At 38.7% G+C, this 17,462-nt stretch overlaps 1 protein-coding gene across 13 annotated transcripts in view; it reads right to left on the reverse strand.

The window, feature by feature from the left end:
• Positions 1-4,265: 4,265 nt before the first annotated feature.
• Positions 4,266-17,462, reverse strand: part of BANP (BTG3 associated nuclear protein) — a 234,790-nt gene continuing 221,593 nt past the window's right edge. For all 13 annotated transcript variants that reach the window (XM_074286246.1, XM_074286245.1, XM_074286243.1 and 10 more), the window contains 2 exons: positions 15,657-15,800; positions 4,266-4,891 (listed from right to left, as the gene is read on the reverse strand). In XM_074286246.1, the coding sequence (XP_074142347.1) occupies positions 4,820-4,891; positions 15,657-15,800 (216 nt within the window). In that variant the 3' untranslated portion in view covers positions 4,266-4,819. The remainder of the gene's footprint in view (positions 4,892-15,656; positions 15,801-17,462) is intronic.

Below are 17,462 nucleotides of genomic sequence, written 5' to 3' on the forward strand. Positions count from 1 at the left end.
GACAACTGCCCCTTTCCATTTCATAATTATGCCTCTATGACTCAAGATTTTTATTCTTGAATTTATGGATCTTCATCCAAATGCTCTTAGCATGCTTCCCAAAACTTGCTTCCAAATTTTCTCAATTGTATCTTCTTAATCTAGACTGTCATCCATCCCTAATCTCCTTTAATTTATCACCTTGTTTTGACTATCCTTCCAACTCTATAACCGGCAGGTATGGGATACATTCTATTAGGCTCTCAGTAATAAATATGATCAATCACCCCCTCATGTAAGGATTTCTGCTCTCGTTCCTCCTTTCTAATTTAGCCAAACTTTGCCGTGTTCAGATATGTGCTGCCATGGATTCTATTATTGCCACTTTCTTGAATTGGTTCTCTTGAGATACTTTGGGCCATCTTTACTGCTATTCAGTTATATTTTATGGTATCCAGGTTGGTAAATATATATAAAGAGTTTTCTTCTTCATGCCTTCTTTTCAGGTTCAAGCTTTTTTCATTAGATTTGAATGTTTCCTGCAAATATGTTAGCAGCTTTTGTTAGGTGAAATGAAACCATTCTTTTAAGAGCCTGATATTCCTGTAGTCCAATCCAAGGTCCAGAAATCCAAATTCCATTCTCAATTATCTTCTTAACCATTTCTTCATTCCCCAAATCTGTTTTTCATCTCTGGGTCATTTGCCTTCAAGGAATAATTGTAATAAAACCCCCAAGGTCTTCAGCTTCTTATCCAAATTTTCATACTTTTGGGTGCTCTCAGGTAATATCATCTGTGCCCATATGAATCACCAACAAAAGAGTATTTTTGTCCAGCTGGGCAATTCTTGTAAGGTTCCCTATCACATCTTCCATATACACCCCAGAAAGATCGTTATCTTCTCTAATGTTATGGGATTTGCCAAGAGCTGCCAAAAGATCATCAGCCACTACTGCTTTTCTCTCCATCTTCTGATCCTTCCCTCTCTTCACACCACCAGTGGATAGAACTACATCACAATTCCTTAGAAAACAAGGAGTTGGTTCCTCCTCAGAATATCCTGCCTTTCAGGAAGAGGATCAGGTTTGTTTCTTAGAAACAAGTATACAATAGACCTTCTTATTCCCTTTTTCCTCCACGTGACATTCTTTCACTTTTCAACTTTCTGACTTAGGGCAAGCATTTCCTCCACTCAGATACTTTTTCTTGATTTATTGTTATCATTGTTTTTAATGATACCATTTACATACCAAAGCTCCACCTGGTGATGAAGTACCCTTCACCATGCTATCCCATTTTTAAACAGTTGACATCCAAATCTGTTATTCAAACCTCCCTTCTTTGAGGCAGAATGACACCTCTGCCTTACAATTTCACCTGAATGATCTCCTGGTAATTCAACCTCACCATGTACCAAAACAAGTTTATTATAGTATCCCCTCAATCTGCTTCTTCTGGCCACTATCTTCTGTCAATAGCACCTAGATTTCTGTATTTATCCAGGCAGAGGAAGAGATGGAGATGAAGGTAGATGATAGAAGTAGTAGAAAACTAGCAAAAAAAAAAAAAAAAAAAAGTCATTCTCTAAAAGTTTGAATTGTTCTTCTGTCCACTTCAGTTTTCATAGAGTCCTTGAGTTGGAAAAGACCAGAGAAGTCGTTGTTAGTCTTAATCAGCTCATGTAGCAGCCGGGTAAAAGGCAGTGACCTAAAATGACCACCTCAGTTTGCCAATCCATAACATGACAAGGAGATGAAAAATGATTCCAGGACACTCCTCCTCTGTCAGATAAAGCTCTTACTTTAAAGCTAACCCACATTTATTCTATATTCTCTTCCTAGTCCAAGCACTGCAAAGTAGCCTGTCGCAAATAGGATGCTTACACGTTGAGTAGTCTTATGATTCTCAGCCAACAGATGCAGATGAGGGCTTCCAGCGGGTAATGGATGGTGACAGCCACCTTGTGGCACTTAATGGCATTACCTCCTGCTTACCTGACTCTCCTGCATTACCTATTTTAGCTAGTAAACTTAAAAAAAAAAAAAAAAAAAAAAAAAAAAAAAAAAAGGTGATTATTTTGTAAGTTGTAAAAAAAAACCCACATGCCAAACAGAATGTATTTTATATATCAGAGCCATCAAAAGTTTTTTACTTTGAGATTTCACTTCCCTTCTTGAGATCAAAGACAGGAGATCTAATTCAACCCCATCATTTTACAGATGAAGAAACTAAGGTTCAGCCAGAGAGATGAAATGATTTCTCCATGATCACTTGAATACATTGTAGTATTCCGTTGGAATCTAGGTGTTTTAACTGGAAATCTAAGACTCTTTCCTACACAGTGGCTGGATAAATAGATGGATAGATGGATGGATGGATGAATGGATAGATGGATGGATGGATGGATGAATGGATGGATGGATGGATAGATAAGACACACAGACAGAAACAGATACATAGATAAGAGACAATGAGGAAATGGGCTAATGTAGCATAACGAGCCTAAATGATGCTAACCGCAGTTGCTTGGCTGTTTTCCCTACTTAACTGGACTGCCATTACACACTAGACTTGAAAGAGAAGGCATGTTTTTGTTTGTTTTCTGAGGAACAAGAGAAAATAAAGTATCAATTTCTCAGCAAGCATATATCTAGTAATATAGGCTCATCAATCATACATTTAGAGCTGGAAAAAATCTGAAATCATCTAGCCCATCCTTGCATATTTACAGATTAAGTCAAAGAGATTAGTAACTTTCCCAGAGTTACACAGCTGGTTAATGTCCAAGGTGGGATTTGAACTCAGATCTTTCTCACTCCAAGTTCAGTGCTTTATACTTATTGTATCATGCTGCCCCTAATAATTTACATTAGGTTAGCTTTATGTAATTCATAGTATAGTTGCCATGATGCTGTGCAGAGTGGGGTGAGAGGATGTAGTTTTGCAAACAGAATTTGTTCCAACATTTTGGCATTCAATTCCTTTATGGGTAACAAGGGGAGGCAGGCTGGTGGAGAACTGGACGGGGAACCAGAAACTCTGGGCACAAAATCTATAGCATTTGGACAGGAAGTATCCAGTTGCAAGTATGAGGCCTTTAAACCTGGTACTGTCACTGAAATTGTGTGACCTGAGTTGTCACTTCATTTCAGAAACTGAGGAAAACTCTATAAATCACTGTTCTTCCATCTCTCAAAACTCACCCCTGAACATATTTTAAGGGCTGAGGCAGCAGACAGGGCCATGGGTAATTCTGACCTCTGTCACGCTGAAAGTGGCACCTGATGGGAAAAGAAAGAAAGATACATGGATGGGAAGATCTCATTCATGCTTTGGGCCACTCTTGGTCCTACAATGCCATTTCCAGAATAAGAATTTAGATTTGTTTGTTTTGTTGTTATTGAGGCAATTGGGGTTAAGTGACTTGCCCAGGGTCACACAGCTAGGAAGTATTAAGTATCTGAGGCCAGATTTGAACTCGGGTCCTCCTGAATTCAGAGCTGGTGCTAAGAATTTAGATTTTGAAGGAACAGTTTCCCCTTCTTCAGCTCAAATGCAGGTGTTCATGACTCCACAGAGTACAAGGTGTGATCCAGAAGATTCACTCTTTGGACTAACTTCTCTGGCCCCTAGAGCTCCGTGTTACTTCCTTTGCTGCTCAAGTCTTCAGAGCTACAGATAGTTAAGGCTTTAGAAGATAAGCAAAAGTGACCAAAAGAAATTGGGGAAGACACCCCTGTCCCATCACAATGTATCTTCCAGAATGTGATACAAGTGCCCTAGGACCGTATTATTTACCCATATTGAGGCGATCTTAACCTTCAACATCAGCGATAAGCAGCCAGTGGTGCTGGCCCACTTATATATGCTTCCCCAAAGCAAATGAAAGACTCAGCTTTACAGGAGTTCTTGAGAAATGCAGTTACAGAGTTGTGTCCATTTCTAGAAACATCATGTGGGAAACCGTCCAAAATAGTCATGACACTTCCTCTAAGATGAAGCGAACAAATATTGGAAGTACCAGCAAGAGGCACCAGAATATCATTTCCTAAGCAATGGTTGGGACTATGAGCCTATGGGCTTCAAACCAGGAGTAATGCCAAGTTTTACTGAAATCGAACTCCCCTAATGTTCAATAGCATTAAAGCTACTGTGCTCATAAATACACATTTATTTCATTAGAAATGCATAATTACAGTTCAATAGCATTTTCTCCTAGAAAAGTAGTTTAAGCAACAATTCCATCAAAATTGTTAGTAGTCTTTTTTTTTTTTTCAAATACCTATTTTCATTACACTGAACAGAAAAACACTTAGCCAAAGGCCTTGGATACTTACACTCATTTTTTTTTCCAATTTTTTTTCTTTTTGTTATAAACACCATAGCAAATTAAAAAAAAGCCATTTAAACAATGAAAAATATTTTAGTTCTTGATTTTTCTATATGTAGTAAAGTATCTGCTCCGTGCTTGCATCCATCTTTCTCTAGACTCCCAATAGTATATGACTCAGAAGAATGGGAAGTGCTGCTGGTGGGGGATGTTAATTTATTTTTCAACTTTTGATTTCGCAGGAGAATTTTTTTTGTCCTTGGAGGAGGATTTCACTGTCTGTAAGTGCACTCTAACAGAATATATATATATGTGTGTGTATATATATATTGACCTCCCATGCATTAAACCATGAGGACAACATGGTTTCAGAACAATGATCATGTACAGGGGATCGACAACCAGAAAGGCTGGTGATCATTTCCCCCTTAAGTCTCTAGATGGAAGCCACAGCCAATCGGCACAGCCAGGACAACCGGATCCACAGCACCTGGGTCCTCATTTCTGGCTCACTGGATCTGGATGGCACCGTGTTCGATCTGCATTTCTGGCTGGATGGTGGACTGAAGGGCATCCGTGCTCTAGAAGAAATTTTTAGAAAGGACATCTATGAGGACAGAACCACAAAAGTAACTAAAGAAATAGAACTAAACCACCCTTAGGGCTCCTTGTCCCCAGTACAGTAAGAACTTAAAGAGCTTGGAAATGCAGCTTGTACAACTATTTTTATTTATTAGGGTATCTGACATTTTATTTAATTCTCTCTCTGTTTGCACTATTTTTTCATACAAAGTTAATGTCACTGCATTAGCAGAATGCTTAACATATGTTACCTCCTTTTGATATTTGGTGCTTATTTTGAGATCAGTGCTAATATATATTTTTTTTATTTTTCCCTGAGACAATTGGGGTTAAGTGACTTGCCCAATGTCCCACAGCCAGGAAGTGTTAAGTATCTGAGACCAGATTTGAACTCGGGTCCTCCTGACTTCAGGACTGGTACTCTATCTGCTGAGCCACCTAGCTGCCCCGAGATCAGTGCTAATATCAATCCATTTTTTAGATGGAAGACATGAGGATTAGACAACTGAGGTGACTTGACTAAGATCACACATGAGAATCAGCACAGCTTGAAGCTGATCTTTGGGTCTTTGTAGAGTGCATGGCTCCTGAAGTCAGGAAGGCCTCAGTTCACATCCTCCCTCATACTTATTAGTTGTGTCACCTTGGGCAAGACATTGATCCTCTGTCTGCTTTAGCTTCCTCAATTGTAAAAGAGGTAGAATAATAACTCCTACCTCTCAGGGCTGTTATAAATGAGATAATATTTGTAAAACGCTTAGCACACTGCCTGGCAAACAGCAAGAATTAAGTAAATGCTTATTCTCTTCCATCTTTCCCGATCCTATCTCATCTAGATGACATATTCCATTTTGTCAATTCTTTTCTTAAAAATAGCTCATGTCCATCTCCATCCAATATTCTTATTTACCTGACACATACATTTAGACTTTTAAAATCAATATATGGTATCTATAGTAACACAGATACAACTTTAAAAAAAATTAAACCTGTGGGGTGCCTTGGCAAGGGACTCCAAGGATAAAGAGAAATCCTTGAAATACACATAGTGATTTTCAAGAAATGAGACAGGTTTTCTTGAATAAAAATAAGAATAATAGCTAACATTTAGATGGCACTTTAAGATTTGTGAAGCACTTTGTACAGATATTATCTCATTTGAAGGACAGAGGACTATAGACTCAATGCCAGTAGAGATGCAAGTCAATTCCCTCAATTTATAGATTGGGGGAAGAATAAGAGAGAAAGGGGCAGGAGAGAGAGAGAGGGAAGGAAAGGGGGAGAAAGAGACAGAGACAAAGAGAAATAGCCCCTGTCCTCCAGGAATCTACATAGAGTGAGAGAAGTCTACTTCCCCAACACTACCGAATGACTGCTGAACATGATGTTCTTAATACTGATGGAGAAGAGAGGGCACACTGCCAAAGGAGCCTGAAATCTACAGGGAAACCAGGGTGCTGCAGTGAGGAGCAAGGGGGGACTCCCGCTATAAGAGATCTAGACACAGGTCAGAAAGAGGCTGGAGCCAAGGACACACTGCCCCAACCAAGATAGTAATGTTACTACTGCTATCATTAAAAGTAACATGTTTTATCATTGTCATAACAGCTACATAATGTTATCTCTTTTCATCCTTACAAGGAAGTAAGTATTATTTATTATCCCTTTCTGACATGACTTGTTGAGTCACACAGCTTGGAAGTGTCTGAGGCAGGACTGGAACTCAGGTCTCCGCGTCTGTGATCTACGCTCCCTAGCTCATTCCTAGGCTTTAAAACTAGAAGGACGTCCACAGTTTGTTTTTAAAAATAAGATCACCTAAGACGCATAGAAAAGAAGGGATCTGTGCATGGTTAGTCATCCATGAAGGGTAGCTAGGAACAACCAGGATTTGAACTGAACTCTGATGTCAAAGCCCTTTCCACAACAGTCTAAAAGGGTATATTTCCCATGCTCGGGGACTAATCAAATTATAACGACTCTCAGAAGATAAGTAGGAACTTTCAGGCACCCACAGCACCAGAACTGACCATTTATAACTAAAATAAGTTTAAAATTTCAAAATGACATAGGCTTCTTCTGACATGTTAAAAAAAAACTCCTCAAAAGAAAATCTGGAATAAGAAACATTTAAAGAAGTTAAGTAAAACAATTTCAACATCTGTTTTTGAGGATGTCTGTGCTCCTCCTTGAGTGTGAGAAAAATATGCCCCCGATAACTATGATGGGCCAATGGAATCAAAGATGGCTGGGCTCCCAATGACTTCACAAGTATCAGTTTCATTTCATTTTTGTAAACAAAATAACCAAGTCATCATGCAGACTTTGGATGTAGCTATCCTATTAAGAGTACAAACTATCAAAATAAATAACTGTTTGAATGTAGAAGGGACCGTGGGAGCCCTTGTGTTCCTGGGTGTGAAAATCATATAGTGAAAATACAAAAAGAAAATATTTTTTCCTACTGAAATTGCAAACTTAGCTTTCTGATCTACTTAGTGAATTGACTAAGACTATGCAAACCCATTGGCCATGTGAAATCATACCAAACACAGATTCTCTTAAGGTATCTTAACAAAAGAAATACTTTAATGCAAAATATCTTGAGGGTGCAACAAATGTCAAAGTCTGGAGTCAGGAAGACCTGAGTTCAAATCGTCCCAGACACGTATTAGCATGGCTGCCTTAATAGAACCTACCTCTCAGGACTGTTGTGAGAATTAAATGATGTAATACTTGTAAAATGCTAAAAACTTGAAAATATCATGTAAATCATAGTCGCCACCACCATCATCATCAATTTTAGGTCTATCTCCAAAAGAAATTGTATAATGTAGAATATAATTGTATAATCTCTTCCTGTTTCTTCTGTGCCCCATTGCAACTTCTCTTGTTTGCCTCAATTTCTTTGTAAAATGGGATTTATAAAAGCACCTACCTTGTAGAGGTGTTCTGAGAATTAATTGAGATGTTTACAAATTGTTTAGTACAGTGCCTGGCTCATAGCAGGTACTTAATAAAGTTCTTATTCCACTTTCATTCCTTCCCCTTTCCCTTGATGTACCTCTTATGCTGTAATAGATGCACACTAAATATTTGTTGGTTGGTTGAGAAAAGTGTTCTAGATGTTCAAATGAGAGCATTAGAGATTGGGGGGAATGAATGGCTGAATTAAGGCAAAGAAGATTTGCAGCTTTCTAAAGGGAAACAAAGGGAAACTAAATGGTGCAGTGTAAAGAGTGTCAGACAGGAGTCATGAAGATTCATCTTCCTAAGTTCAAATCTAGCCTATACATATACTAGCTGTGTGATCCTCGGTAAGTCACTTAACCCCATTTGCCTCAGTTTCCTCATCTGTAAAATGAGCTAGAGAAGAAAACGGCAGCTATTTCAGTATCTCTGCCAAGAAAACCACAAATGTGGTCATAAGATAGACATGACTAAAAAGGTAAAAAAAAATTTAAATATTTATAGAAAAGTTCTTCCAAATTTAGATTATCAGCAAATGATATCAATAATTACTAATTAAATACTTGCTATTTATTAATTGCTAAATAATTATAAAATAGTGACTGATTCTACTAAAGAGGCTATTATTAATGCTTATTCTCTTCAAATAACAACTGAGCACTGGAAAGGAAAAGCAGCTCAAAGAAATAATAAATGCATTGGCTCTGGAATGGGGGGATCTGTGTTCAAATCCTATTACTCTCACTTATCTATGTGACTCTGAGCAAATCATTTCCCTTTTTTGTCAGTTTTTTTTCCATCTGTAAATGAAGATCTCTAAGGTTCCTTCCAAGCTCTAAAGCCTATGAAATTCTATGAATATTTGTATTCAGTCCTCTATAGTCAGACACATGAATTTAATATAAAATTTAATATTAAATCCTAATAGGTAGTAATTAAATTAAATATAAGATTTAAGAGTCAAGAGTGACTTCTGAGTGAATTTCCCTAACCTATCTCCTTAATTAAAAAGACTATTGAGTTTCAAACTTTTGTCTAAATACAAGATTGACAGAAAAAGAGCTGAGCATGTTCAGGAAATTAGCAAAGTCAAAAGATCAGAAGAATCTAGATGGCAGAGATTATGGGAAGACACACTAAGTGCACTGGTGGTGGAGCTGTCAATCATAATACTACTCTGGAAAGCAATTTGGAATTATGCAAAAAAAAATTCCATTGGTAGGTATAAATACCCCCACCCCGGCAAGGAAGTCAATGATAAGAAGAAATTTCCCATATCTGCCAAAATATGAAGAACAACCCTTTTTGTAGTAGCAAAGAACTGGATAACAAATTAGACATCCTTCAATTAGGGAAGGGCTAAACAAGTGTGTTATATAGGATGGGATGGAATTATTTAACTAAGAAATGATAAATTCAGAGAACATGAAAGGACTTGATAAAAAATGAACCAAAAAATGACGACAACAATGTAGACAGGAAAGAAAAACTACAAAACAATCAAAGGTGAATGTTGCAAAATTAAAAAGAATTAAAGATAGCCCCAAAAAAGAGATAAAAGAAGATTCTCCATCCACTGTCTCTGGTAATGGGGGAAGTATATAGTTGCAGAACACCATAGATTTTTAGACTTCTTTGAAGTAGTGATTGAAATTGCTGGTTGTTGTTGTTTTTTTTTTTTTTTTTTTTTTTCCCCTTTTCCTCGTTTTCTTTTTTAAAAAAAATATCATTTGAGGTCAGCTAGATGGCACAGTGGATAGAGCACCAGCCCTGAAATCAGGAGGACCTGAGTTCAAATCTGCCCTCAGACACTTAATGCTTCCTAACTGTGTGACATCTGGGCAAATCACTTAACCCTAATTGCCTCAGAAAAAAATAAAATAAAATAAAATAAAAATTAAAAAATATATATCATTTGTTATATTTGCTCTGTGGGAAAGGATAGGAAGAAAAGAAATTCTAGTGATGTAAAACAGTAAACCCAAATATATTTTTAAAATATGTGTACATACACACACATATATATATCTATATATCTATATCTATATATCATTTGATATATATCAAAATTAAGATCCTAGATCACAGAATGTAAAACTGGAAGAATCCTAAAAGATTAGTTGTCAGACTCTTCACTTTATGGCTGCAAAAAAAGGCCTAGACAGACAAGGCACCTGGCTTGGTGTCCCACAGAAACCTTAGAATTCAGGTCTCCTCTCATTTTAGTGGTTTTCTCTGTTACATCAATCTACCTCTTCTATTTGGGGGAGAAGGGAGATATTTTATAAGGACGATATGTCTTCTTTTTCATATATAGATTCCTCTCAACTTTGTATCAAAGGAAACCATTTTCAGCTTCATGATGGGTTCTTTTTTTTTTTTTTTCCCCTTCACTATTTAGTTTATTCCTCTACCATGTTTCACATTCCTTTCCAGTTTATCTTGAGTGTGGTATAAATCTTTGCGGTTAACCACACTATTAAAACTTAACACAATGCAAAGTGTCACAAGTGTCTTTAGCTATTGTTGCCAGTCATATGGGGAACAGATGCAAGTGCTTAGAAATGGGATAAATTACCCACTCTGTAGCATATGAGATAAGTAGAGATTAAAAAAACAAACAAAACACACCCAAACCCTACTGATATCCAAAGATTCTCTTAAATTCACCACTAATATGGAGGGGGTGGTGGTGTTTTTTTCAGAGTTCCAAGGCAAAATCAGACTTGGCATTGAAATGAATGCTTCCCTAAGACCAGGCCCATGTTTTGCTGAATATACAAGTAGTTACCAAACAAATTGTGTGTACTTAATTATTATCTAATACTCTATAAAATATTCATGAATTTGGTGGTACATTTAAAAATAAAATTCTTAAACTTTAAAACACCACAAAATTACAAATGAATATATTGTTAAAGTGGCCTAGAACTTTATTTTTTGTCAATAACGTGACCCTGAATGGGTTACTTCATGTGTGTCAAGAAGCAAATATGTAAACTGCTTGATCTATGCTTTGGTGGCTCCCATACCCCCTTTCTCCCCCCCACCCCCCACCCCCCCAAAAAAAAACCAGAAAAAAGGAGAGAGAAACATTAAATCTATAGAAAAGACAAGCAGACGGAAGGAGGTATCTGAATTAACTAGAACAAGGAAACACACAATCCTGAAAAGAGTTCTGGGTTTCTGTCTAGGCACTACTACTTACTACTTTTGTGACTGTATCCCTGGTTCTCCGTTTCCTAATCTTTGACATGAAAGGGTAGGACTAGAAGATTTTTATGGTTCATTCCAGCTCCAAAAATTCTATGATTGGATCATATATCAAGCTATGGAGTAGTGCCATCAATGATAGGAGCTAGGATTATGGACAGCAGTGAAGGGAGGAAAGGAGGAGGGACGGAGGGATGGAGAGAGGGAGGAAAGAAGGGAAGGAAGCAAAGGAATTAAGTGCTTAGTGTCTGACAGGCACTATCAGAGAGTCAGGAACATGCTTAAGTTAGTTTGGGAGTGGAGAGGGAATTAGACTGAAGTCAACAACTCATCTGATGATGCAAAAGTACTTGTGAACTAAAGATCAGCCTTAAACAGCAGAAGATAGGAAACAGGTGGGTAAATAGAAGCTACGGCATACACAAGAACTGGAGTCAGGATTAACAAAGAATCACACCAGCAAGGAAAAGAAAAAGGGCAAAACAAAGTACACAATGAAAAGGAAGAGTAAACAGCAGGGGAGCAAAAACAGATTTGAAGACTTGCACCAAGGACAATTTGAGTCTAGAAAAATTTTCATTTTATCCAGAAAGCTTCTATTATACTTTTTTTTTTTTGGGGGGGGGAGGGAATGGGAAGGAATGGGAAAATGAAATTGGGTCTCCCTGTCTCACCGAGGCTGGAAGTAGAGCAGTCATTCAGGCTCAATACCAGAGCTGAATGTCATTTAAGCTCTGACCAGCTCCACTTCTGATGCTGGCCGGTTGGGCTGTCTTCCAGGGGCTGATTCTATTGATGTAGGATTGAGTGTGAACAGCCCATGGGCTCTAGTCCTACTGTCACTCAGAACTCTTGCACTCAGGTGATCCAGTAGCCTCAGCTTCCCTCCTCACCCATCTCTAGCTGGAATTAGAAGTGAGTACCGACATGCCCAGCTTTTTACATGTTTTTTGAATGAAAAAAGGAGTTGAGATTAAGACTTGGATAGTTTAGGGGCTGCAAATGGAAGTGTGGATAAGTAGTTGTCTAGTTAGAGCAAAAATGTGGAAAACAAAGTAACAAAATATTATTAGAATTGATGGGAATACAGGACACTGTCACAAATAAATTTGAACAAAATTGTTAAACAGTCTCTTCTCCAAGTTGTAATTCTGTTATGTTATGAATCATAAGGCAAAAACTAATCAATGTCTAAAATGCCTACCTATCTGCACATAGGCTGGACCTATTACCCAGAGGTGCTACAGGTCATGGATATGGGCAAAATATTTCAATTTTCTAAAAATGGCAAAAACAAGTCAGGGAAGTCAAAGACTGCTAAGGGAGTTTGCCACTGATCCTCAGAAAAACCCTAGGAGAGGACAGGCAAAAGGGGATTAAAGTGATAAATGGCCTTTGAGGTCTCTTCCAACTCGAGGAAGAACGATCGATGACTCTATGATTAAATGGATAATTTGTGAACACCTGGGGAATCGGTGATTACTAGGAGTCATACCAAACTAACCTCATTTCCTTTTCTTTGCAAGTTTTCCAGATGACTACATTAGACAAATGCTATCGAGACATACATCTGGAATTCAGCAAGGTATCTAATGAAGATTCTCCCATGACATTCCCTGCGGGCAATGTGGAAAAGTGCAGGCTTATGGTACAGATAACAGGATGGAGTAGACTCACAATGCTCAAATCAAGATAATGAGTGAATGAACAAAAACATTTATTAAGCACTTACTATGTGACAGGCACTATACTAAGCAATGGAAATACAAATACAAAAGGCAATAGTCCCTACCCTCAAGGAGCGTACATTCTAGGAGGGGGAGACCACACATACAAGAAAGGGACAGTGAATGGAGCCACAGAACAATCAAAGGATTGACAGGAGCTTTGCAAGCATGGTAATGTGGGTTTATTTTATTACCAGAGTGAGAGGCGGAAAGGGGACAGGTGTGGGGAAGGCAGCACTTGCATGGCCACAGCATGAAAGAAAAGCAGAGGGGTCTGGGTCAGGCTAGAGATGGGGATGTGCCACCAATCAGAAGCCCGGCCCCCAGGAGGAAGCTGGCATGCTGGGCTGGAGGTGAAGGCTGAAGCGCAGGACCATAGTGGGAAGATGGCCGGTGAGCAGCAGCGAGGGGGTCTGAGTCGGGCTAGAGATGGTGAGGTCTCACCAACCAGAAACCCAAGGACCCGTGACAGGAGCTGAAGCACTGGGCTGAAGGTGAAGACTGGAACATAACTGATCCTCAGAAAAATTCTAGAATGAATTATTAAATGGATAATCTGTGAGCACTCACTCAGGGAAGCAGGCATGAGTTCACTAAATCATGCCAGATTAACCTTATTTGATTTTATAACTAGATGAGTGTATTAGGTTAATGCACAGAGACATAGGTCTGGGTGTCTGAAAGGTGGCCTCTGCAGGCAAGATGGGGAAATGCGGATGGGAGAGTGAGATGTCAGCCAGGATGGCCATCTCAACGGATTGGTAAACATGTATTGAGTACTGACTCTACCTCAGGCACTGGGCTAGGCATGGGAGGGAGGGGGCCCACAAAGCAGGAGGAAGATTAGCTGCCCTCAAGGAGCTCCCTGTCTGATAGGAGAGGACAAATAAGAAAACAAGATACATCGTGTGTGTGTGTGTGTGTGTGTGTGTGTGTGTGTGTGTGTGTGTGTGTGTGTCTGTGTGTGTGTGTGTCTGTGTGTGCGCGCGCGTGAATGAGGGTGGAATGACTGCTGGAGTCCAGGGGAGCAGCAATGTGGGCCTACAACACAGCAAAAAAGTGGACAGATAACAGAGATGTTGTGAAGATCAAAACACCATGCTTTGACAATGTCATGCAGGCGGGCAGAAGAAATGCAAATGAGGAGCTGAGAATGACATAGGGTTGGTGGAGCACCGGAGAGGGACAGGAAAGTAGGACAGAAAGAGGAATTGAAAGAATTGGGTGGGGAGGGAATGAAGAGAAATAATTATGTCAATTTTGACACGCTGAGTTTGATACATCTACAGAATATACAATCTGAGATGTCCAAACAATATCATCGACCCTGTTCTGTTCAACTTTTTTATCAATGACTTGGACTAAAGACATAGATAACCTATTTATCAAATTTGTGAATCATATGAAAGGAGATAGCTGCCACATTAGATGATATTTCATCCTTATTAACTGAATTAGATAAAATGGTCATCCATCACCGTCAAGTCCCACACTCACATTTAAAAACATCAACTATTCCACCAATCAAGGATGGAAGAAGTAGGGTTACATAGCAGCTCAGGAGAAAATGAACTGGGCTTTTAGTTCATCACACGCTCAACCATTCCAAAGTGACATGACAGACTAAGAAAGCCAAGGTGATCTTTGGCCATATCAGCAGAAGTAAAGCATCCAGACAAAGGGAAGCAATTGTTTTGTTCCAGTCAAATCAACAAAAATTTCCTCCACATTATATTAGCCTTTGTACTGGTGAGACCATTTTGAAATATAATGTTCTCTTCTGGAGGCCATGTTTTAAACCAATTAGGACTTTTGTTGAGAAAGTTGTATTGGGATGATACGACAAAATGTCAGAATGAATACCACGTGAAAGAATTGGGAATATTCAGCCTGAAGAAGAAACCACCTGATGAATGGGGCAATAGTTACTGTCTTCAAATATTAGAAATTCTGTCATGCACAGGAAAGGCTAAGGTTTATCTTGGGTGGCTTAAGTGAGCAGAACTTGGGCCAGTGATAGAAGCTCATCAATCTAAGGAAAAACTCAACGACAATTAAGTCTCACCCAGATGAAATAGATCTGCTCAAGAGATGGTGATTTTACTGTCACTAAAGGTTTCCCAGCTGAAGCTGGCTGAGTACTTGTTGGAAATGTCATAGAAAGGACTCATGCTCAGGATAAATTGGGCTAGATGAGCTCTCGGGTCACCTCCAAACTGAAAATTCTATTTATTTGGGTCATGAGGGCAACAAGAAGGTAATTTCCCATCACCTGAGGCAGTACCATTTGAGTGTTAGAACAAAGGACAGTCAAGTTGAGGGGACAATCCCAGCAGAAGAGGTCTCACCCAGGGTCTCAATTGAAGCAAGAAGAACACCAAAATCAATGATACGAGGACTTAGCTAGCATTGGAAGATGGAATAAAATTTTCATCAAGGGGAGATTAAAGGGAGAAAGAATCTGAGACCCAAGATCAAAAGATGTGAAATGAGGATGAGGAAACAAAATATCCTAGTTTGGACCAGGGAGAACTAGTTAGAGAGGAAGACACAAGAGAGAGGAACCATGTGAACCACATGTGTCAGGTAGATTGTAGGCTGGCTAGGATCTGCAGGAGGGCAGGCTCCTTAGGAGCCAGCAGGGTCTGACAATGTTAAGGGCTCAAACTAAAACAAAAGTCTTAATGTGATAGATTTGGTGTGATTTGACTTTTGATTTTTGCAAAATCATTATTTGGCTAAAAACAGAGGACTTGCAGATTTCTTTATGAAGTCTCTGGAAACCCATAAATCTTGCCATGACACCCACCTCCCCATTATAATGTACCCACTTCCAATAGGGGAGAAGACATACTTGATTCGTGGCTGAGTGGTCAGTCACTGGAGCCAGCTGGACATACTGGACCTGGATATCACTTCCCTGGAGAGGTGACCCATCGACTCCTGCAGTGGCCGGATCAGCAGAGGCTAGTGCTATCAACTGAGCACCTTGTAACACCTGCAAAAACAACCCAGAGAACAAATTGTAAATAATCGCCACTACTAAAACTAAGCAACATGTGCAGGTAGAACTGAAAGGGAAGACTATTAATGATATTGAATAATATTTAGGCACAAAGATTTCATTTTAATTCCAAATAAACATCTAGAGTCCAGTTATATTTTACTTAATGGTAGCTCAATAGAACTGAACACTCTTCAGTCATTAGATATAGCACAAAACCTCTAAAGAAATGGTCCTGTATTTGCAATTATTCTTCTCCTCCCTGGTAGCACGCCAACCACGGTGCTCTCATCATCTTCATTTGTCATTAGTTGTTTCTTGTTTTTGTTTTTCCAGAATGAGGTTTGAACTCATCTGAATCATCACTAAAAGAGTTAATATTCAGCACACCTGGAACCATTTATTTTTCTTATTGTCCCATTACACAATGAATACTGCATTCCAAAAACAGCACTACTAAGCAAAAGAATCAAATGATCCCAAGGGATGATGCTAAATACTTCTGAGTTCAAGTGCATTTCTTAAATTATTTTTAAATGACATTTGGCTGGTATATATTTTTAAAAAAATAAAACACACACACACACACACACACACACACACACACACACACACACACACACACACTGTTCACTATATAGCCTCTCTCCTGTACCACATACATACAAACTCCCATTACTGTCAAAGGTATTAACTCCACCATAATGTGCAGGAAAAGGATAAACTGCATTTAAAGCTTTATGGGAAAAACACAAGGCCAGGACTTCCAAAAAAAGACGAGCAGTAAGTCAAAGAATGTTCATGGAAAGTCCACAATACAGATGATGTAGTACTGTGTGGCTATGTGCATTCTAATATAAAAGAGCCAAGCTGATTTTATTTCCCAAAAACCTTCAAACTACACTGTCAATGATGCATGAAACATACATACCGTGAATTCATAACATTAAGTAAAGAATTTGTATATATTATTTTTCTTTTGAAACTTTTTCCAAATGCTAAGGTCATATTTGAAATTTTTGAGAAAGGGAGAGGGGAATAAGTTTAGGTGTCTATTGAGACTTCATTAAGAGGTAGCCGCTAGGTTATTAGTGGCTTTCTGGTAAGGAAACGTGTAGCATCTTGGTGCTGACAGTCTACCACACTATTTACAGGGGAAAGAAGAAAAAAAAAAAAAAAAAGAAAAAGAAAATAGGTTGGATTTCAAGAAACTCATAGTCTAGTTGGAACTCAGTCTAGTTGGTGAGGTAAGCCAAAAAATAGGGATATACGGACTAGAAGGCTAAAGATCATTAGTGAAAATTATACTAGGAATATCATAACTAAATCAAATGACCAGTAGTTGCCATGAATTCAAAGGAAAGAGGGAGCAATCCATGGCTTAGAGCCCTTTGGAAAGGTCTGGTGAAGGAGGGGTTAAGAGGAATTATACAATAAATAGATCCAAAAGCTAGAGGAAAATATATTATTTGTTTGGAGAAATGTGGCTTGGTGAGTACTGGGCATTATAGAACTGTGTCCTTGAACACACAGTTTGTGCTGCTGTCCTAACTTAAATAAATGTTCTACTTTGGATCAGTAGAAATTTCATTGCTCTAAGAACTTAATGGAAAAATAGGCAAATGTCTGCCCAGCACGGATTCCATCTGATTATAA

This window comes from Sminthopsis crassicaudata, chromosome 2 (genome assembly GCF_048593235.1).
Source record: "Sminthopsis crassicaudata isolate SCR6 chromosome 2, ASM4859323v1, whole genome shotgun sequence".
NCBI classification, from domain to species: Eukaryota; Metazoa; Chordata; class Mammalia; order Dasyuromorphia; family Dasyuridae; genus Sminthopsis; species Sminthopsis crassicaudata.